We start from the raw sequence: 22,593 nt of genomic DNA, 5'->3' as shown, positions 1-22,593 counted from the left end.
GATGGAAAGTAGTACATTATAGACTGTACTGGTGGCCATATGCTGAGTTGTATGGGGCCAGTTTTATTTGTTTCAAGGCAACATTATAGAACTGTGAACTGGGGAGAGAGACAGCAGAAGAGCGATTAAAACTTCATCCACTTCCAGATCCAGGTTAATGATCCCCTGAGCAGTGCTGTAAAAAACCTGAGCAACACTCAACTGTTCTTTCCTTCCTTTCTTTTTATATATTTAGAAAATTGCAAATAGCAAATGGTATTTGCAAATTAACACTTCTGATGCTCTTTCATTTGTATTGCAACACAAAATGAAGAAAAGGGTAAGATGGTGCTTACCCTAACTAATTGTCCTAACTCTTAATTTTTGCTGGCATAGGTAGGCTGATGAACATTTGTGTGGACAGTGAATGCCAGCCTATTCTGTTTCTAGTTAGAACAAAATAAGCTAGACCAGCAGGTTTGCTTCTTTCTGTTGCTTTTGCATCAGTGTTAAGACTTGTGTTGACTTGACTGGTTTTTTAAATAGTTAGAAGTGCAGATTTTATTTTTTGCTATCATGACAAAACATTATCTAGACCTACATTTTTTCAAAAAACTCTTTTGACTGTTTCATGAGCAGATGAGTGCAAAACCGTTTGGAAGAATTTGCAGAGAACAGATGTGAGGAGCTTATCCTAAAATGTGATTTACTGAGAAGGAGTCTGCTAGTGTCTGCTCTGTATCCATAACTAGTCAATACTTTTATTAGAAGTCTGCTAGAATAAAGTTTATTTATTGAATTTGTAAATTTGCAAAGAGAAAGGAATTGTCACTCTAAAAGCAGAATTAAAAGTAACACTGTTGTTAACTATACTAAATGTTATCAACTATATTAAACATTATCAGCTGTAGAAATATAGACCAGGGAATAATTGGTTGTGTCAGTCTTTTGAAAAGCTCTTTGGATTCTGTAGCAGGCCACAAACTGAATATGAAGCACTCATGGGACGCTTTTGCAATAAAGGCAAATATCATACTGGAGAGTATGGATGAGATTGTCAACAAGATATGTAAAGTATTGCTCTGACTTTATTTATCTTTGCTTTTAGACAAAATATCACCTTGGCCACTGCATTTAAAAAACAACAAACAGCAGCTCAACTCCAAGAGTGATAAAGACATTATGAAAAATCTTCTAATTTTTTTCACAAAAGCCTTAGGGTTCTTTCCTAGAAACTGGACCTGTCTAGTCAAAAGAAGAGGGGAAGGCTAAGTAATCTCAGAAGGGGGGAAGGCTAAGTAATCTCTTACAGGATCTTTAAGAATAACAGGTCTCTGCTAGGAAAGCTGATCATCTTTGGTTTGGAAGATTGAATGAATGAATGTTTGCAAGCCCCTTAAATGCTGTTTTGCAGGGTTTTTGATGAATGCAGTTATTCAAGCAATTCACTTTTAGGAGAATGGTATTAAGAGGGAGGAGGCATAAACAGGAGGAGGGAAACCATTTAAAATAGGAAAAGACAGCGTTCGATGTTCACATTTGTATGGCAGTCTTAATTTTTGCTGTGAAACACATTGTTTGCCAGTGATACTGTAGTATACAGATACAGTGTACAGATACTAAATTGGGAGGAGGTGTTGACTCCGTTGAAGGAAGGGAGGCCCTTCAGAGAGACCACGACAATTAGAGGGCTGGGAAATCACCAACTGTATGAGGTTTAACAAAGACAAGTGCTGGATTCTGCACCTGGGATGGGGCAATCCTAGATGTATGTACAGACTGGGGAAGGAGAGACTGGAGAGCAGCACTGCAGAAAGGGAGCTGGGGGTCCTGGTCAATGGCAAGTTGAAGATGAGTCAGCAGTGCCCTGGCAGCCAGGAGGGCCAACCATGTCCTGGGGGGCATCAGGCAAAGCATCACCAGCCGGTCAAGGGAAGGGATTGTCCTGCTCTGCTCTGCACTGGTGTGGCCTCACCTTGAATATTGTGTGCGTTTTTGGGAGCCACAATATAGGAAAGATATAAAGCTATTGGAGAGCATCCAAAAGAGGGCAATGAAAATGGTGAAAGGCCCTGAGGGAAGCGGATGAGGAGCAGCTGAGGTCACTTGGTCTGTTCAAGTGAGGAGAAGAGACTGAAGGGAGACCTCATTGCAGTCTACAACTTCCTCATCAGGGGAAGAGGAGAGACAGGCACTGATCTCTGTGATGACCAGTGACAGGACCTGAGGGAATGTCATGAAGCTGTGTCAGGGGAGTTTAGATTGGATACTAGGAAAAGATTTTTCACCCAGAGGGTGGTTGGGCACTAGAACAGGCTCCCTAGGAAGTGGTCACAACCCCAAGCCTGCCAGAGTTCAAGAGGCATTTGGACGATACTCTCAGGCACATGGTGTAGTTCTTGGGGCTGTCCTGTGCTGGGCCAGGAGTTGGACTTAAGTGATCCTTGTGGATGCCTTCTAAGTTAGGATATTCTATGACTGCTTTGTTCTGACAAAACCGTATCTATTTGTTGAACACTAGATCTAATTAGAGCAATGATCATATGATAACTGCTGGCTATTTTCAAATGCTTTGAATCCTCTCATAATAAAAGATATTTCCTCCAGAAACTGGCTTGGGGTGGACACACCACCAGAGAAACATCTGATTACAGATCTAGTTGCATTTCTCAAAAAGAAAATGTCTCAAAACCCTAGAACTGAGACCAAGTATCAAAAACAAAATGGAAAAATGTATTGTGTACAAGTTTCTCAACTTGAAGTTTAAAAAAATATAATTATACTGATAAAAAATTGTAACACTTTACATTGAGAAACCTACTGCTTTCACCTATGCTGAATACTGAATTTCCTTAGCCTGAAGCTGGGTGTGCATGACAGTCGCAAAATATTTTCCATTCCAAAGGAAACTTCTGCTCTTAGAGGTATGATTAATGTGTACAAGGGCAATTGACATTCCCTTCCTTCACTTTGGATGTTGGGAGGTGGATGGGTTAAACCTGTAGAAGCATTTACAATTTTATTTTTTTCATGCTAGCAGCTCTGACAGTTGACATTTATAAATTTGTTCCTCAGCGTGTGGGAGGAGGGGAGAAATGTTTTGCTGGCAGAAACCATGATGGGAAGTCCAGAATTCCTTTCAGCTCTGAAGGAAAGCTTGTTATTTCTCTGTGTCCTCACTGAAAGTCGTCTTCAGTGTTAGGTTTTGGTTAGTAAATATTGTAAGGAACATGAGTCAAGCTCACCTTTTCCTCATTATAAAGTAGAAGGAAAGAGATGGACTGTGTCAGTTAGCCAGTAAAACTGAGTGCTTGAAATCCTCAAGCATAGATTACAGCTATCAGAAACTGCCTTTTGCCATGATAAAAGTTGACCACGCCATTTAATTTAGTTTAATTTAATTTAATTTAGAAGAGCTAATTTACCAATTCTGTCACGGCTTTTAAATTTCATATAGTGTTTTTTTGGAAATGGCACCCTCATTTTTTTCTTTATATATTCTATTGAAATGCTTAGGTTTGGTCATCACTCTTTTTGAAAACTAAGATTCTCTTTTCTTGCTGGAGAGTATTAACACAATATTAAGTATTCATATTGGCTTTTACTGAGACCTCCTTTACGTGTCCAGCCCACATGGCAGAGTAGGGGGCTCAGCTTGAACAGGTTATTTACCATTTGAGATTTGAACTATGGAAAACAAGTTTCATTGAGGAAATACACAGGTTTGGGTTTTTTTGTTTCCTTTTTAAAGCAACAACATGAACTGCACACTTCACCCAGAAACCCGACCTGAATCTCTGCCAGCAAACTTAAAACAGTTTAGACCTGAAATACTTTTTTCACATTTTGTGTGAACTGTAGCAAGTGTCAGCTCAGGTAGCATTTACATTGCACAATTCTTCACAAGCAGGTATGTTAATTGTAGACCTAATGTTGTGTCATCAAAGACTGAATGTTTAAATGTCAGTTAAAAATGGAGCCACGTCAGTTCTCAGAATTATAAAATAGATTCCTTAATTTTCTCTTTGTAGATAATTGAGATGCTGTGTTCATTACTTGAGACAGTTGTTAAATGCAGAATCTTATATAACTGCATACTCAAAACCAGTGACCAATGACAGCTTTTAAAGGCCGTGAAGTTAAACATGTGACTACATCAGCAAGTTACTGTGGGGTAACTACAGAGTGCATTACTTCTGGTTAGCTACTAGCACAGTGCCTGCCCACATGCTCACTGTTACCCTACAGTGGGTGTGTGGTTCAGTTCCACAAGGGGAGTACATAGACAGCTCCTCTGAAGGCTCAGGAGCCAAAAGGGCAACATGCAGTAATCATGCCAGAAGCACTGTGCCTTCAGAAAAGCATAAAAGGAGATAACCCTCAGTGGTTATGAAGTGCATTGTGACCTGGGTGTTTTTTTGGTTTGGATAGGTGGATTTGGCCAGAGGGTTTTTTGTACTTTGTGGTACTGCACTGGTATGCAGACTAGGATCTGAACATGAAGAATTTTATCCATTCTTGGGCCTTTCTGTGGCTCTTGCCCTCTGTCCACCAGGGAAAACCAAGGAGTAGAAGATGCTTCTCCTTGTGGTTGACTCTGGTAGTGTCTTATGTGCAGATGAGGAAGGTCAGTTGAGAAGAATACAGAATTATGAGAACTCAGTTGACATGATGGACAGGGGTAGAAGGATGGAAAAAGTACTGATTTGCATCAGTACCAAAAATGAGGAAACAATGCCTTGTCAGTGACAAGAGGAATTTATACTGTACTTTATGAGTAGGTGGTTCTCCTGTGCAACAGCTCACTAAGTGTTAAGCTGGGCAGTTTACCAGCTTCTGGGGAATTAAAAGGTTGATAACATGAATAGTGGAGATAAAAAACAATACATTCTCCCAAGGTTGTGAACTGTGTTGTGGCTTATATGTAAGTGTCAATGGCAGTATAACACTATTTAAACTGCCATTGATTTTGGATGTTTTAAGAGATGTAATAAGGAAAAGACTTAGAATAAGAATAAAGAGACTGGAAGGTGCTAATGAAGCGGTACCAATAGCTGACAAATTGAGGAAAAAGATTTTTCTTTCCAAGTTTCATTTTCTTTACTAAATGACACACAGAACTAAATAGTTCTAAATTGATCACATGTTTATAAATAAATAATCCAATATAGTGTAAAATACACTTTAATTAGCATACCAGCAGTAATTCAAGTGTTTTTCTTTGGTTCTCTTTTGCTTATTGATTTTTTTTAACTCTCTTTCCTGCCAAGTTAAGTGACTGGCTCCTTCTGCTTTAACTTTGTTGATTTTAGAACTGTTGTCTTTCCATATGTGCAATCTCTAATGGATGGAGTTGGTATGGTTTTACAGTCTATATGTCTGGTAGTATTGCAGCCTGAACTGGAGCATCTCTCTTTTGAGGAAAGGCTGAGGGAGCTGGGCCTGTTCAGCCTTGAGAAGAGATGACTGAGACTGGACCTCATCAGTGTCTTTATCTGAAGGGACGGTGTCAGGAGGATGGAGCCAGGCTCTATAGGACAAGAGGCAATGGACAGAAACTGACACACAGGAAATTCCACCTGAATATAAGGAAGAAATTCTTTACTGTGGGAGTGACTGTGCTGCCCAGAGAGGTCATGGAGTCTCCCTCACTGGAGATATTCAAGAACTGTCTGGACACAATCCTGTGCAATGTGCTCTAGGATGATCCTGCTTGAGCAGGGATGTAGGACCACATTTCCTTCACACCTTATATGGTGTATATTTGGTGCCTAAAATACCATAAAAACTTTGGATAAGGCCTATGTATTCCCAGTCCTTGTTGCAATTTGTGATTTAAATGCAGCATTATACCAACATGTCCATTCCTGAATTTATTATCTGAAATACCATTATCTTGAATCTGCTTTGTATAAGATATTACTATACTACCCTTGAATTTATGTTTTCTGGAATGTTCCTTCAAACCTCTACAGCTTTGTTAGAGGAAAATGGAATGAGTTTCAAGAAAGCATCACAAAAGTGGGTTGTTCGGAAAACATTATTCAAACAAGTACTGTTTCTGTTAAACTTTCCATGCAAACACTTGACTGGTACATCTAATTAAAAATACTCCATTCTGAAGGGAGAGTCAGGCTTTTTAATTGCACAGCAACAAATTGTTACCAGTTCTAGTTCTGGTTTTTGGATGAAATTCAGTTATTCTCATGCCCTAATGCTGACTACTGGTTGAAGTATGCAGGTGTAATTTAACTTTTTTGGTAACGTTAATTTCTTAAAACTGGCTAACATTTCTCTTCGAGTATGACTAGTTTATTTTGTTCCAATTCCTATAAGAAAAGTAAATATGGGAGAAAACTGAAAGCTAAAATAAGTCTTCCACAATGATACAGCTACTGCAGATATCTGTTAGTTAAAAACAAAAAATGCCAAGGCAAACTCAATTAAAATTGAAAACTGATGAATGGAAGTCAGCCCATAAGCCTGGATTGCGTTTCTTTTCTCTCATATTATGTGCCTGACAAGACACAGATGTTTCAAAATCCTCTGTGTTTACAGGGAGCTATTTAATAACTCTTCCCACCATAGTGGAGAACTGTGGTGCTCAGGTGACAGCTGCAGTTTACTCTCTGGTGGTGTTCTGACAAGACTTCTGCTGTCTTGCTTAAAGGTCTATCCAGATAAAACTATCTTGAATCTGTTTACTCAACTGTGACTTACGGCCTAATTTGAGGGGGGAAAAAAAAAATACAAAAACCCACCACTGGACTTCAGATGTGTTGTTGGGTGTATCACATCCTTTCTAAAGCTGGTTTACCAAAGTTGCAGTAAAACCCAGATTTGTTTAAAAGCTGACAGCACTTGTATCTCTCAAACCTTTGGTTTATGTCTTACCTATAATAATGACCAAAAAGAGCATTCAGTTTTCCTGGGGAACTTTTCTTTCTGTTTTTTCAGTGTATGCCGAGAATATTTTCAGAATGGCGGAAAAAGAAAAGCGCTTGAGAAAGATGAGAAAAGAGCCCTTCTTGCTTCTAAGACCACTCCAGCTTTAAATGTTCCTCAGACTCCCAAGATTGAAGATCCTTTGCCAAACTTTGGCTTGACAAATCATGAAACTATGACAGAAGAGTAAGTTTTATTTGTTTTCCAGACTTTTTCCCCCTTTGTGAGTTTTAAAATTTACCCTGACATTTTTCCCCAAAACTCATTAGATCAGTCTGATGTGTTTTTAATAGTTAAGAAAGGGCATTTTCATGTGAATATATACATTTCAAGAGCTACTTATGTTGTAGTATATTTTGGTGGATGCCATAAAAAAAATTGCTTGAGAATGACAACTTAGTCATCTTCATTTAAGTGCTAGAGCAGTTTCACTTTAGTATGTCATTGGTGTGCAATGCAATTTATATTAAACCTTGAGGTGAAATAAGGGAGATGTTAATTAAGTTAGAATCTAATGGCTGTTCAGCACTGTTGAAAAGTCAATTGCTTATGTAAGTACTAAGTGCCAAAATGTAAATATCAGAGTACTTAAAACTTTCTCTTCATAAATAATTGCAGAGAAACTCTTGATTCCAATTATATACTTCAAAAGCAATTTTGAATTACAACCGTTAACTTTTAATGTGCTAGCTTTCTGATGACTGGCTCTGCAAAAGTTGTAGTATCCTTGAGGTATTTTCCTAACAACAGTTTTAATTTTGTTTATGACCTTCACTCAAGTAAGAATTTTATTTTTGGTGTTCAGGACTAACTATATTATTTCAGTGAAGTCTCACCCTCTGTTTCTTTTTCCTAAATAATATGGGTCGTATTTGTGGCTATTCCATGTGTGATGGGAAAAAAAATCATATTTTGCAAATACAGTGAAATAATGAAAGCATAAGCATAGAGTCTGTATATGCTACACTTATGACTTGTTTTATATTCTTTATAGACCAGTTCTTAGAACTGCCTGCAGTACCGAGTTTTTGTTCTGTTGTGTAAAGAGATTTTTTTTCTCATTATTGTAGCATGTCTTCTGTGATCAGCACTTACTTGAAGTTAGATGTAGTATCAGCTAGGAAAAGAATGAACAAGTTGCTGATGTTTTTATAAGCACATGTTTGTCCTTAGGAACTGGTATTTTTTGTGTCTCTCATGTTTGTTTAAATCAATAGGTTTGATGATCATACACTACTTAAAGCTCGTTTGTCTTCCAGTGGGAGGCATTGTCAAAAAGCACTAATGCTCTCTTTGCATGTACTCTGTCTTCATACTTTCTACAGTTAATAGTGGCTGTTGCAGAGCTAACTTCACCCAAATTCCTTCTTGCTACAAGTAGTCTGTAGCCTTCCCTTTTGTTCTGACCAGTGTGTATAGAAAGTAGTTATAGAGAAATTTTATAACTTATTTTAAAAGTATTTGTTAATATAGTGAGTGATGATTATTTTTATTTTCATTCTCAAAACTTTAAAAATGTATACGCACATAAAGACATTCTTGGCAAAAGCAAGTTTTATAATACTTACCTGAGTAAGCAACAAATGATAGCAAGGTTTTTAGTAGCTGTACAGACCTTAAATCAACAAGGTATAAGTGGTCTAATCTACATGCCAATCATGTAGTATTACAATTAGGAGTTGTGAGTTTGTCTATAGTTATGACTAAGTCTGTGACTCTTTTGTTTTACTCTGGTAAGTATAAAGACAATAATTTTTTTCCTTCCATATATAATCCTCTCTCAAGTAGTATTAAAACCAGGTAAGAACTCTTCCTGAACTTACCTGTACTGACAAATTATTATAGAGAGACTGTCCTGTACTTGGTAAGGAGCAAAGGTAGCTTGGTAATAAAAGTTCACCATCTAGTAAAAAAGATGCTGGGAGAAGTGGAGAGAAGTAGGCACTCAGCTCTTAAAGGTGATGGTGGGAAACATTGTAGGAACCAGAAGTGCAAAGTTTGCTGCAGATCAGAAAGTCAGCTACTTTGATGAACCCAGTTCCAGTTGCTCATGTTTCTCACCTCTTTGCCAGAATAAAATTGATGAGTTCTCTCAGAAATAACTAATGTGAGCAGTACTTTTTTTACTTTTGTCTATATGAAAAGTAAGGTATTGTCCACAGTACTTCCTTCCATCCCAGAATGAGTTCTCTACATGTGATTAGAGACATTTTAATGTCTCTAACATTACAACTGCATCTGTTGTGAAGCTGAGCATCTAAGTGACTCAATCTTGCAAGATAAAAGTGGCTGTTATGTGCTGGTTAACAGCTCCTCCCTTCAGTAAATCAGGCCCTCCTTTGTTTTCTTTTTGAGTATTATTTCTCTTTTTCTGTCAAATTGAGCAGTCTTGCTTTTTAGTATGGATTCTTCTCAGATGCTGATTTCACCTCTGAGATACATTCCTTCTTTCATGTGTGTCTCAGCAAGACAGACCTTCCCATTGGATATCTTTATATGTGGATGTTATGAAAGATTTGAGGCCTCCCAGTGTTACCACTCGGAACCTGATATATATCTTGGTTCTGCTCTTCTGGCAGCAGCATAGGGCTTCTGAACTGTTTCCCCATCCCATCCTTGATAAATAGTAGAGTAATTTAAAACTGTAAACTAGGACATCAGCACTTGAAGTGAATTGTGTCAGAGATTAGGTGACTTTTCTTATGGCCATGTAATTGTTCTCTTTTTATCTACTTCCAAGAGAAAATGTTACTTAGCTGTACATAGCACTTAGTTGAATAATAGATTTTTTAATAGATTTTAAGTTGAGTAATAGCATTTTTAAATGGGCTAATAATCAAGAGCTGCTGTTCATTCAATCAAGTTAGAATCATAGATCTGTTTGATTTGGAAGGGACCTTAAAGATCATCTAGTTCCCATCACCCTGCTATGGGCAGGGACAAGTTTTTAAATTGAACAAGTGTGGGATGTATTTAAAATGCACTGATTTTCCAGGTTGTGTTTCCTTCTTTACCAGTTTCTGATGTTTAGCTGTTTGCATTTTGGTTTTCTATCTGCATGTTACTACCTCAATTAAAGAACTTTGGATTCAAGATATGCTTGGAGATTGCTTGTAGTGGCAAAGTACTTCCCATGTTTTTAATGTTGCCTTGACTGAAAATCATTAGGAAACAGGACATTGAAGGGTGATTAACAATGAATTCAGCAAGAGTACATTTCTAACAAAGTCAGTGACTTTTGGAGTCAGTGATTGTCACGTAGATTACAGTTACAGTTTCACTGAGGAATCTGACTTAAGAGTTACAGTTCTGCAAAGTAGGTATCTGAACTTGGGATCTTCAGACCACCGGAATCAGTGATCCTTGCTCTTTGTGTACGTTTGGTAACAGAATCTAAGTGCTTCTTAATAGTTTCAAAATTATTTCAAGCACCTAATTAGTATCCTGCTTCTACTGATAACTGGCAGTCTGAGGATTGCTGCTAAGTGATTCATTGTACCAGGATTCCAAGAGGCAGCAAAACCTGACAAGCAACACAAGTGAGCATCTGAATCTGCTACTTTTGTGGTTTCAAAGTATATTTATATACTGAACATAGACTACAGGACTCCTTAGATGTGACACACTTATCAGAGTGAATTTGCCCTGTATCAAATGTCTTAGTTGTCTATTAGTGTAGATGGGAGGTTCTTGCTTCTGCTTAGTTCAGAATACAGAGTTGTAGGTTTCCAGAAATGTGCTCCAATGCTGTAGTAGTGTGAAGTAGTGTCCCCCTTTAAGCAGTCAAAAATAATGCTGCAGCAAAGAATGCAGGTTTTGTAAATAGGAAGACAGAATAAATACATCATCGTGATTTTCTTCACTCTACCATAGGTGAAGTGGGCTCTTCTGGAAATTAGATGGTTCTGGGTTGTGAGGCTTAATTTTGTTCTATTTCATTGAACACTTTAAAGGAAAATGTTTAGATCTCTAGAGTCTGTCTCTCCTTTTTATGGGAAGTTTTCTCTGCACGGTAGAGCCATGTTCCCTCTTGTTATGTTTGCTGTGGTCCCACATGTCTGTTGATTTGTTGTTACCGTATTGGACTCTCATATGGAGCACAAACATATGAAGACATACATTTTTGTGTTTGAATGGGTGAGAATCTGCCATTAGTGTCTCCATGTGATAGACAAGGGGGTATGCTGGTCTGAGAAGTCTTGTACTACCCTTATATGGGAAAAGACACTACTTGACCTCAGTCCACATTTGTGATTTATGGCCACCAGGATCTGCCTCAACACTCTCCAAATTCCTGTTGCACAGATTACAGTGTTATTGTTATCAAAGCTTGGAAACATTGTTGCTGTCATCTTCATTCTGAAATCACACTTGGTACTGACTTACGGAGTAGCTTGGTAATGTTTGCAGTTTTAACTTAAAGATAATTTTAGCATTGTTTGCCTTGGTCATGGTGGTATTTTGAGAGAAGTAAGTCCTGGATGTCTTCTCTTCCATATAGAAGCAAAATACTTAAACTTGGTATTATTATTCTGCCAAATGCAACAAGATGTTTTCTCTTGCTTCTCCAACATCCTCTCTCTGGGAGGTGACTGGGAGTCTGGAAGGAGCCCAGAGAGCCTAGATCTCTTTATTGTTGCTTAAAGGCTTTTTTTTTCTGCAGTATTCCTTACTGCTTTGTTGTTGCTATGAGTACCGCCATGGCTTGGTTGGACTCCACTGGCCCTGCAGATCTGTTTCTGAAAGTTTTTTGAAGTTATCTATCTCTCTAGGGCTGACTCTTTCCCAGAAACATGACAAGAGATGACAATTGGTTTTGGCTACAGAAACTTGAAGCAAAAAGCATTTGCTTACTGGAAGGTTTATTACTGTTCTCTTCTCCGTGAAGTCCCTGTGAAAGCTGTAACTTTGTTTGCCTCTATTAATGGAGTTTGGATGTTCTAATATGTTACAAATCATCATGGAAATTTTTTAGAGGCAGCCCTTTAAATAATCTAATAGAAAGAGCTCAAAACTGTTGGGTGGTAGTAGTAGTGCTGTATGTATTCTTCTTTTTTTTCTTTTTTTTTTAATTATGTGGATGCAGTCATCAAGTTATGCTTTATAGAACAGATGAGTGTAGAGTCTGTACATGTGGACTGGAAAAGAATTGTTTAACTCCAGCATTTACTGTTTTTTTGCAATTGCAAAGAAAGAATAAGCAGCAGGGGTCTCTAAATTCAGAATGCAAGGAAAATAAAAAATGTGTCTTTGATTGTAGGATATGTAACAGCTGAGTTCTTAATATTCATGATAACTGAGTGCAACATTCTAATTCTTTCAAGAGTGCAGCATATCAGGTTAGATAAGTATCAGGACAAGGCAAAACCTTTAAACAATGACAAGACAGCTGATTGCCAGTACTTCTGTACAGGTGCATTGATGTTACCTGATGCTACATTATATATGGTAGTAACTGCCTTAGTCATGAAAAAAATGCCTGTTGTTGCAAACTTGAAGACCACGAATGTTACTCTGGGCCTTGGTAAAGGAGGCTATCCTTTAGAAGGTAAGAATGCTTTCAGAGGTAAGTCCGCAGTCACTATCCTCAAAAGTTGCCACACATCTTTTTCTTTTTTTTTTTTCTTAAACTATGTATTTAGCTTCAAGAAAAGAACAATGGTGTCTTTATCTTCATAAAGGCATTTCAGATTGGTTTTCCATTTGGTCATAGGTGACATCAGAGCTTCCAAAGAAAAGGCAAATCTCATTTGCCAGCCTGTAACATATCTTCTGCTGTGCTGTAATGGGGACTTCTACCAGACAGTACAAGAATGTCCTCTTTTTGTTTCTTCAGTCTGCTGTTTTCTTTCTGATCACCTCTCTGTTTTTTTAACTCAGTAAGTTTTGGAATCTGTTTGAGAAGATGATGGGCCAGTTATTCAGTGTGGGGTTTTTGTTTGTCGTTTTTCATTTCCCATGAAGTTTTGAAAGGGTATGTGTGCATCTCTGTAGCATTCTGGAACACCATTGTCTATTCAAGTGTCTTTAGCAGTATGTCAACTTCTTTCTATCAGTCTAAGGAGTAAGTAATGAAGTCATGATTTCTCAAGTTAATCCCCCCTCCCCTTTTTTTTTTACCTTCGTTGTTTGATAGCATATTTAAGTGTTTAGCCTTAGAGATATTGGCCTTCTTATTTATAATTTCACCTCGAATAGGGTTATCACACAGTGGCAGATATTCTCCAGAATTCTTACAGGATAAATCTTCATTTTAGAGTAGTTCAGAAGTACTCTGATTTAGGACCCTCTTTCCTAAACTAGATGGCTGTTTTTGACTGTTTCTCATTAAAAACCTTTTGGATTCTCAAAAAGAAAATTGAATGCATGACATGGAATAGACTTTTTCCCCCCTTAGTAGTTTTGAGGAGATACTTCATTTCATTTAAATGTTTAGAATAACTTCTCTACAACTTGAACAGCTAGTTTTTATGTTTGTGACTCTGCATGGACTGATCTAGCACTTTCACAGCATCCATTGGGAACAGAATTGGAGTAAACCTCCAGCAGTCATCTGTTAAAAATTAGCTAACATAAAGCAAATAAAATATTGTTTTAAATTTGCAAGGAATAACTGAATGCTTTCATTTATAGTTGTTGGGTTTTTTACCTTGGAATGTGTTTTCTTGTCTTCATGAAACCAATTATGCCACTTGACTTCAGATGCCCTTTAAAATGGAATTGTCAACTACATAGTTCATAGTGTTGCCAGTTTCCCTTTTCAACTCCTGCAGTTTTAACTCTGATGTGTAGTATGACTTCAACACCAATAAATACCACAAAAAAGGTAAGTAAGAAACACAAAGCAATAAGAGAAAGCCTGTCTAATGGACACACGATTTGCCTTTTTATTTACTTACTACAAGTACACAAATTAATAATATTACAGCTGCTCTGAACAAGACTCTTCTGATTGAGCACCAACTGCTTTTACTGAAGGAGCTTGGTTCTTTAGGTATCCAGCAACTGACATAAGACATTCACTTCTATTAGTCACTACTATGGTGTTCTGTGAGAATTTTTTGCACTAACTATCTGAAATTGTAATTGAGAATATAGTTTTAAAAATAACATTTGATAAAACTGAATTCTTGCTGCTTCTTAGGTTCCTTCACTCCTTGGGAAAGATCAGATTACTTGATGTTGGTAGCTGCTTTAATCCATTTCTGAAGTTTGAAGAATTTCTGACAGTTGGCATAGACATTGTTCCAGCTGTTGAGGTATGTAATGTTTGCTGAATTTAATATAAAGTTGATTCTCAGATTTTTAGAATGTCTCAAAATTACTATGCAAAAAGTATATTTAATACTTAAGTATGTTTTCAAAATATCTGTGCTATAATAGGAATTGTGGCACTCCTACTACATCCTTTCCCATGAACAGGCTCTAAACCCTAGTTGTGTTTTCTTTTAAAAATATTTTTTTTCAAGAGCTATGCTTTTGTAATGGCGTTCTTAATCTTAAAATTGGAAAATTTTAGTAGCTGTCTTTAATGGTATTTCAGATAAGTCCTTGCATTTTAAAAGGCATAAATAAAACTTAAGTGGGCTTACGCTTAGGCAAGAACCTCTCAGAAGCTGCATTCGCTGACGGAAGGAAATGATCAGTGACTGTAGTTGGTGAGTTTTTCTGGGGAGCTTTACTAATCAGAAGTGCGTTATAAGGGAGCATTTCTATTTATTGCTAGTAATATTATTGAACTTTCACAATCCAGAGGACAAATTTATCAGCACATATGGAGTAAGTTGCTTCATTTTCTCTAGGTAGTAAGGTTCTCAAATGCATTAATTCTACTGTAATCATATGTTCTTTCTGTCTTCTGCTCTTGACCCAACTTTTGTTAGTGCTAATCACATTTATCAACCAAGCAAAATGATGAAGTGGAATAAAAATGAAAAAGACACAGATATACATTTCTGACAGAAAACAGAAAAGCCTTTGATCATACACACCTTGACCACTTACAGTTTAAAATCAGACTCTATTAAAATCTCTGGCCTAAGGTAATCCTCTTTAGAAGTGGAGAGGTGAGAAGAAGTGTACAAGTAAAATAACACAGTTACCTTGAAAGCCATGTTCTCTTATTTGCTGCAGTGTGGTTTACAGTGTAATGTGTGGTATTTTGTTGTGGCTACCACGTTTAGTCCACTAACACCTAATTTGTATTTTGTGTATATGCTTAAAGATACTGAAAGATGTTATTTGAAAATCTGAGTCTGATTAATTGCTTTTAAAAGCAGTTCAATATTAGTTTCATGTAAAACACAAACTTCAAGTGGACTCCATCTTGCCTAATTTGAAAAATAGGCATCAGTTGCCCAAATGTTCTTGCCTTCACCACTTCAGAGGCTGTAGGACATCTGCATAGGGCTGTTGGGCATGGCACAGCATGTACAAGAGACACAGGCCACTGAAATGGCCGCCACTAGCATCCAAAATGGTAATACATGGCAAGTGAATTTCCAGCTAAGATACATAGATCCTCAGTGTCTACATCTCAAGTTCTAAGTTCTTATTACAGTTAGTGGAGATCTATCAAAAATAGTGAAAGCTAAATGTCTGGTGTTTGATGGTGAGATGAATTGGATTTTGTATTGACTAGTTCTTCAGTGACTGTAATGGGAGCCTAGGCACCTAAAGTTATATAGTTTGAACCTAACCATTAATTTTTGGGTATGCATAGTTAATATTTTTCTATCTAGTCTATCGTTCTGTTTTCATAAGAAAGCTACATTGTTGGAAATGAAGGTAACTTCTGTAGAGTTAGTGGAGGAACATACGCAATTTCTGTGTACTAACCAGTTCTTTAGACTCTCACTACAAGGGAATGATAATTGATTTCTTGTCTTCTGACATAGTACTATAGCTTCATGATAGGAGCTTCCCAGAGTGTGACTGTACATGTAGCTACACACATATTTACTGTGAGGCCTCTCTCTGGCTGACTAACTTATTCCATTCTTTTGGGTACTTTGGCATGTTCAGGGCACCTTGAAACCTAGTAGCAAGTGTTCTTGGAGTGACATGGAGTACGGTTTGCACAGTCAAATGCATGTGCTAGAATAAGCTTAGGCCTACCTCCAAAACAGAATTAATAAGCCCTGATGTTTTGAAGATGACTCTTCTATGGGCTGCATCAGCACCATAACCTCCTGAATAAATTTATCTTTAGGCCAGCAGTTGGGTGAACTGATTTAAGATTTTTTAAATAATAGCTAGAGGTTTGCTATGGTAGTTAAAACCATCTTCTGACCTGAAAAATTGATCTGATAACTTGTGGTAGAAGCTGAGAATAGAAGAACTGGTAACATTTTCTGATTTAGCAGATCTCTTAGGCAAGATGCCAAAGTACTCTTTGAAACATGTTTAAGTACAGAGTCTTCTTATAGAGTCAGTGTCTTGAATAATGTTTTGTAGAGGGTTAAATAATTCCTTCTTTAATAGAAGTAGATTAATCCACTTTCTGCATATAGAAATGCTTTGGATATAGACTAAGTAGTTGAGTAAAATAATTAAGTTAATTTGAGGAATAAGAAGGATATAATTGTGGAAATACTAGGAGAGGAACTGGAATGTTAGTTACATAACAAATGGATTAATGTCTTCAAAATGTTAGCATCTCTTTTGTGTACAAAGAATGTAAACTGTAGATATATGAATATGGAAATATATTTCCATTAAAAGGTTTTGAGTTTTGAGAGAGACTGGGGAACTGCACCAAGAAAAGATTAATATTTCCTTTAGCTAGACAGTGTGTACCCATTTCCAGTGTCTTGGTGTAAGGTACACTGAGGGAAACATGCAGTATTAGAAACTAGGAGGAGGGAAACTAAGGCTGGGGTAATCTGACACAACCTAGAGTCTTTCTTGGCTATTCCTTCAAACATTTTACCTAAAACACAGATAGTCCAGAATCAGTGGTTGTTTTCTTAGAGGAGTTTAATTTGTCCACAAAAAAAAAAGAAAATATTGAAATGAAGGGAGAATCTTCACTTTGGGAAAATCCAAGTAAAATTTCATACTGCTGCAAAACATGCTGAATATGCAGCAGATGTTGTATTGGAGTAAATACAGTCTGAGACAAAAAAAAAGAGTTTGGAAGTGTACTGGAATTAAAAATTAGAATATATATCTCAATGATCCTTGAGGGTCCCTTCCAACTCAGAATATTTTGTGAAATATCTGGGAAAATTATTCTCATAAGTAGGATTGTGTTCCTAAATGTCAGCAGATCCACTGAGATATGAGTGGTGTTTCAGTATCTGTGAGGACTTTAACATCAGTTCAAGACTTCCCTATCTAGAGTTTAGTAGCAAACTCCAGTTTAGCGGCATTTTTGTCCTAAAACTGCCTACAGAATTCCAAGTCCACTCGAAACATACTTTAGTCCTGAAACTGCCTTTAACATTATTTCTGCATAACTGCTTTGTATTTCTCCACTACTCAGAAATACTTGCAGTCTAAATTGTTTTTTCAACTGTATTTGTGTAACCACTAACTTTTTAAGTCTTTTAAGTTTTGAAGTTCTAAGTAAAGTTGGCATGTCACTCTGAACAATTAGTTTTCAAATGCTTCTTTTAAAACTTAAAAGGATATCATGAAATTGCTACTGTTAATTTCCTATTCTAAGTATTACAAGGAAACGTAATACAGCCCTGCAAGTATAATGATTGCAATTAAAATTTCTTGGTTGTAGCCACATAATGCAAATCTTTTTCTTGATTTTTACATATTGAAGGCCAAGATTAAAGCTAATGGAAAAGTAAATCTCAGATTTTTTTTAACATTGATTACTTTTTCTAATTTTCTGCTCACTCTCAGGAGAGATTGTGATTTTATATAACCAAATTACATTTTTTCTTTATGTATATAAAGAAATTACATTATCTTGTACTTGGAAACAATTGTACATAACAGTTCTTTAATGAACACCTCTGCAATAGTGTTCTAGTAATCTTTTTTTAATATTGTTTCATAAAACACATTACAAATATTTTCATGGTATTAAAATGCAGCAGGTGTAACCTTTCAGATATGCTCCACAGAGTGTTTTGTGTCTGCTTTGACATTCACTTACCTGTTTAGTGTCATTCACTGCACATTCTCTAGGCATTAATAATTTTTTTTTTTTGCTATCAGATCAAAACTTTATATTTTAATACATTTTAATACATTTTTATGGAAAGTCAGTCCCAGGTTTTGATGATATAAATTAAGTCAAAACTTAAATTCATTAAATAGCATGCTTTAATTTTTGAGTGCTTTGTGATTAAGGATGCTAAGAATTTACTCTTCTGTATGTTGTATTGTGCTGTCATTTCCTGTCTTTGACAGCTTGAGCGTACAACGATTTCTAGTCCTTACCTTATTTTGATAATTGCCCAAATGTTTACCACTACACTTTGCATTTACAGCAAAGTTAAAACATGTACCTATACCACTGCTGCAAAGCAGTCAGTGTTCTGTAACTTTATAATGGATATTGCCTCACCATTCTTTATTTCTGTACTAGTAAAGAATGACACTTTTTTCCCAAGTGACCAAACTACTAAGTTCCTTGGATTCTTTTTAAAGAACTGGTAGAAAATACTGAGGTCTCAAATTTAGTTTCTAATTACTTATTTCCTACAAAAGGCTTTCAGCACCTGGATATAAAAAAAGCAGTATAGGCTTATCTGAGTTCTTAAATCATTTTTGAGATAGCTGAATTGATACTTTTTCTATTTGAGCTAAATATTTTTTTTATATTAACAGTTCTCAGCTATCAAATCTCTAGTAAAATACTGCACATCTAAAATTTTGCATGTGTGTTAAATTTTTCTTTTAGATTGCTTGATTTAATAGTAAGAGGAATGTTCAGCAGGCTTGACATTTCCTCAAGGGAACTGAGAGGTCATTGATTTTTCTGTGGGTCTTGGTTGTGTTTGCTCTTTAAACTAACCTTGGTGCTTGGTTTTCTGTTTTTGTTATTCTACCAGAGCGTATACAAATGTGACTTCCTGAATCTTCAAATTCAGCAGCCTCTCCAACTGGCACAAGATGCTATAGATGCCTTTCTTAAGCAACTGAAAAATCCCATTGATTCTCTACCTGGAGAACTGTTCCATGTCGTCGTTTTCTCACTCCTCCTTTCTTACTTTCCATCACCCTACCAACGATGGATATGCTGCAAGAAGGCACATGAACTTCTCGTATTAAATGGCTTATTGCTTGTAATAACTCCTGATTCATCTCACCAGAATCGCCGGGCTATGATGATGAAAAGCTGGAAAATTGCCATAGAGTCCTTGGGGTTTAAACGCTTCAAGTATTCTAAGTTTTCTCACATGCACCTGATGGCATTTAGAAAAACTTCCCTGCAAACAACCAGTGACTTAGTTAGCAGGAACTACCCAGGAATGTTGTATATCCCACAGGATTTCAACAGTATAGAGGATGAGGAGTATTCCAACACTTCCTGCTATGTTCGATCAGATACAGAAGACGAACAGCTAGCTTACGGTTTTATGGAGCTGCCTGATGCTCCTTACGACTCAGACTCTGGAGAAAGCCAGTCTAGTTCAATTCCTTTCTATGAGCTAGAAGATCCTATATTGCTTCTAAGTTAATGTAGTTGTTGAAATGCCCTTTCAAACCTCTTGCTTAACTAATTTTGCTATACTAACATGGGCTCAACACACAAAAATGGTTTGCATAAAGAAAATGCAAAGGTTTACAGAGTTTGCTATTTTTTTCTACTTTTGAATTTTAAAATTTATTCTTGTATGAAAGTGAAAAAATACAAGTTTTATGCAAATGACTGATGTCATAGCATAAATTGCTGTTACTTTCTTTAGATTTGTGTCACTAATTTTTTTCCAGAAAGGTACCATTCTTTTCTTTAGTGCTGTGAAGTGTGAATTCTATTTAATTTGTTAAATGTTGTTTCAGTATTTTAACTCAGTGTGGTTGAGCTTAAGGCACTGGAGTTGGTGGGCTTTGAGAAGTATATGTAGGAAGAAATAATTTGCACTTTAATTAAATGTGCAGATAGGTTAAGACACTTGGTTATAAATGTCCCTTCTCTAATCATGGAACAAAACTTTTTTTCCAAAATTTGTTTCACTCTGGTTAAGCCTGGGCTGGAGAAACTATAATGCTTGCACATTTGATTTTATGTTTATTGCAGCCCTCTTGAGATAACACCAAAATACTGGAATATATTCATCCATAGTTATACATGTGGAATTTCACTGCATAAATAGCAGTTAGACATGAGATTTCTGAAGAGGCTTTTCCCCCCAGAGAAGTATGGTACGTCTAGACAATTATGTTTCACTTCAGAGCTGGAATATGTTTTTGCAATTTTATGAGTGTACAAGCACTAACATATATCAGTATTTCCCCAATTACGGTATTCTGTATTCACTTGACTGTGTTTTTTGGGGAGACAGGGTGGGTTTTGTCATGTTTTAAAGTAAATTATTTATGCATTTAAAACCAAACAACTTTTTCTTGAATTGTCCTTGTTTGTAGACCTCCTAAGTTTTCTGGTAACTACAGACTGATTTTGTAAAAAGGAACATAATCATACAAGTTTTTCAAGGATATACATATTTGCATAAAGCCATGTATTAAGACCACACATGTGAAGTTAACATACACCATTTGTTTGCTTATTAGGACCCAAAAATCTTCTGTTCAGTTAAATAAAAACTCCATAGCTGACTGAGAACTGGTCTACACTGGAAGGAGATGGAACATCTATTTTTACATCTGTTACATCTATTTTTACATCTATTTTAACTTGTGTAATAAATCTCTGGGTTTTTGCAAGAAAAACCAATTCTGTTCAGTGGTTAAAATAAAGGAGGATTCATTATGAGTTTAGCTTAGATTTCCCTCCATTTAAAACTAATGGACAGAATTTTCAGATTTGAATGTTAGGCTGTTAAATTCATATGTAAGTGCCTAATAAATGAATTGAACTAGGTGCCACATTATGGTTTTAAGTCCAACTTCAGCAAATTGGTAAAAAATACTAATATAGTTTCACAGGTGGTTGTGAGGAAACATACCATATTAACCTGACGTTTTGTAGTTATAATACAGAAGTTACCAGATAAACTGAAGTTGTAGTGTGGATTTTACAGTGGTTGCTACGAAAATGAAACTTACTCCTTCCACTGAATTTTGCACTGAAACTTTCACACTTTAACCTACCTGTTTTTCTTTTATACTATTTCCTGCATAGAGTAATCAGCATTGGTCTAGCTTACACTCAAATGTGGTCTGGACTATGGTGCTGTATTTTTTAACATAAGCTTTTTGTGTCTCTTCTTGAATTTAAAGCATTCCCAAATACCTGATTCAAATTTGTTATTCAATCTAAATGATATAGTAATACAAACCAAACAATTATATTTTGATGAAAAAAAGAATTATGTTTAGATATACAAGAGTCCCGATTCACAAAACATATATGTTGGCATTGACTAATGTAAATTGGTTTGTGATTAATACCAAAAAAAAGGCAATTCAGATTAAGATTTATCCCCCCTCAAAATGGTTTAAAATACTAACATTCAAACTTTAAACCTTTTTGACAGGTTTGTGACAACATTGTGGGTTAGGGACCCGAGATTAATAACAGCTTGGTTTTCTTGACTATCATTCTAAATACCCGAAGTGAGTTCATTGGTGGTTTGGTTTTGTGGTTTGTTTGTTTGGGGTTTTTTTCCTTTTTTGTTTTGGTTTGTATTATTTTTTTTCACAAGGGACAGTAGATTGTGGTGGAGGAAGAAAGTGGGATTTACATAAATACTTATACCTCCCTGAATAATAAAGTGGAGGTATCAGGAGTTGTTGTATATTTGGCTTTGGTTCAAGAAGAATATTTCTAGGTTATGAAATATTTGAAAATTATGCATGTGCAAGAGATCTCTCATTCTTAAGGTGCTGGAGAGGAAAATGAAGAAAATATGTATTTGCATTTCTGTTGTCTTTTATGTCACTACTTTTTCAGAACAAAGCACATTTATTAAAAAACATCTGAAAAACTGAAAATATTTTAAAAAATTCTTTGGGGTGGAGATATTGTCTTTTCTTTCTGGACAATCTTCTTATGCTGAAATCCAGGGAAATCAATGCAGAGTTATTTTCCTTATCATCAAGAAAATAGTTGTCTTATAGAGATGTTAAATTTGGTACTTCAGTTTCAGCTTCTACATCTCAGTTGAAGTTTTTGCTTTTTAAAAGGGCTTTTGGAGTTCCTCCAGTTGATCCTGTATCATGTTTCTTTGCCTGCCCACTTAAGATGTGACTGACCTCTTTCTAATTCAGTTACTCTCATCTCTCACTACATGTTCTTAATTTCTTCTCTATCTCTGAAATATTTTTGTAGCACCTGTTGTAGGTTGCCCCTTTGAGGTCATTGCTGTACTTTTCTACATCTTGATTCTGAGTACTGGAGTGGAGGTGTTGAGAAAAGGATGGCAATGGCAAAAGAAAGCCAAATAACTGAAAATTCAAGGCTCCTTCTCGGATCCAGATTGTGGGAAGATTCAGTTTCAGCAGATCTGAAGTGTGTCCCCAGCACTGCAGAGCCTCACTAGTATATTCTGGTCTTCTGCTTGACAGTGAATCAGTAAA

The 22,593-nt window shown here is 36.3% G+C and overlaps 1 protein-coding gene across 2 annotated transcripts in view; it reads left to right on the top strand.

Annotated features, from left to right (window-relative positions):
* The window catches only part of BMT2 (base methyltransferase of 25S rRNA 2 homolog), a 36,397-nt gene extending 14,389 nt beyond the window's left edge, over window positions 1–22,008 (top strand). For both annotated transcript variants that reach the window (XM_027658339.1, XM_027658333.1), the window contains exons 3-5: window positions 6,937–7,110; window positions 14,069–14,183; window positions 18,942–22,008. In XM_027658339.1, coding sequence (XP_027514140.1) covers window positions 6,937–7,110; window positions 14,069–14,183; window positions 18,942–19,571 — 919 coding nt within the window. In that variant the 3' untranslated portion in view covers window positions 19,572–22,008. The remainder of the gene's footprint in view (window positions 1–6,936; window positions 7,111–14,068; window positions 14,184–18,941) is intronic.
* Window positions 22,009–22,593: the final 585 nt, after the last annotated feature.

The sequence above is a fragment of the Corapipo altera genome, unplaced genomic scaffold (assembly GCF_003945725.1).
Source record: "Corapipo altera isolate COAL_440 unplaced genomic scaffold, ASM394572v1 1, whole genome shotgun sequence".
In the NCBI taxonomy this organism is placed as follows: Eukaryota; Metazoa; Chordata; class Aves; order Passeriformes; family Pipridae; genus Corapipo; species Corapipo altera.
Note: the sequence above shows the minus strand (reverse complement) of the source record. Positions and strands in the feature narration are given on the sequence as shown.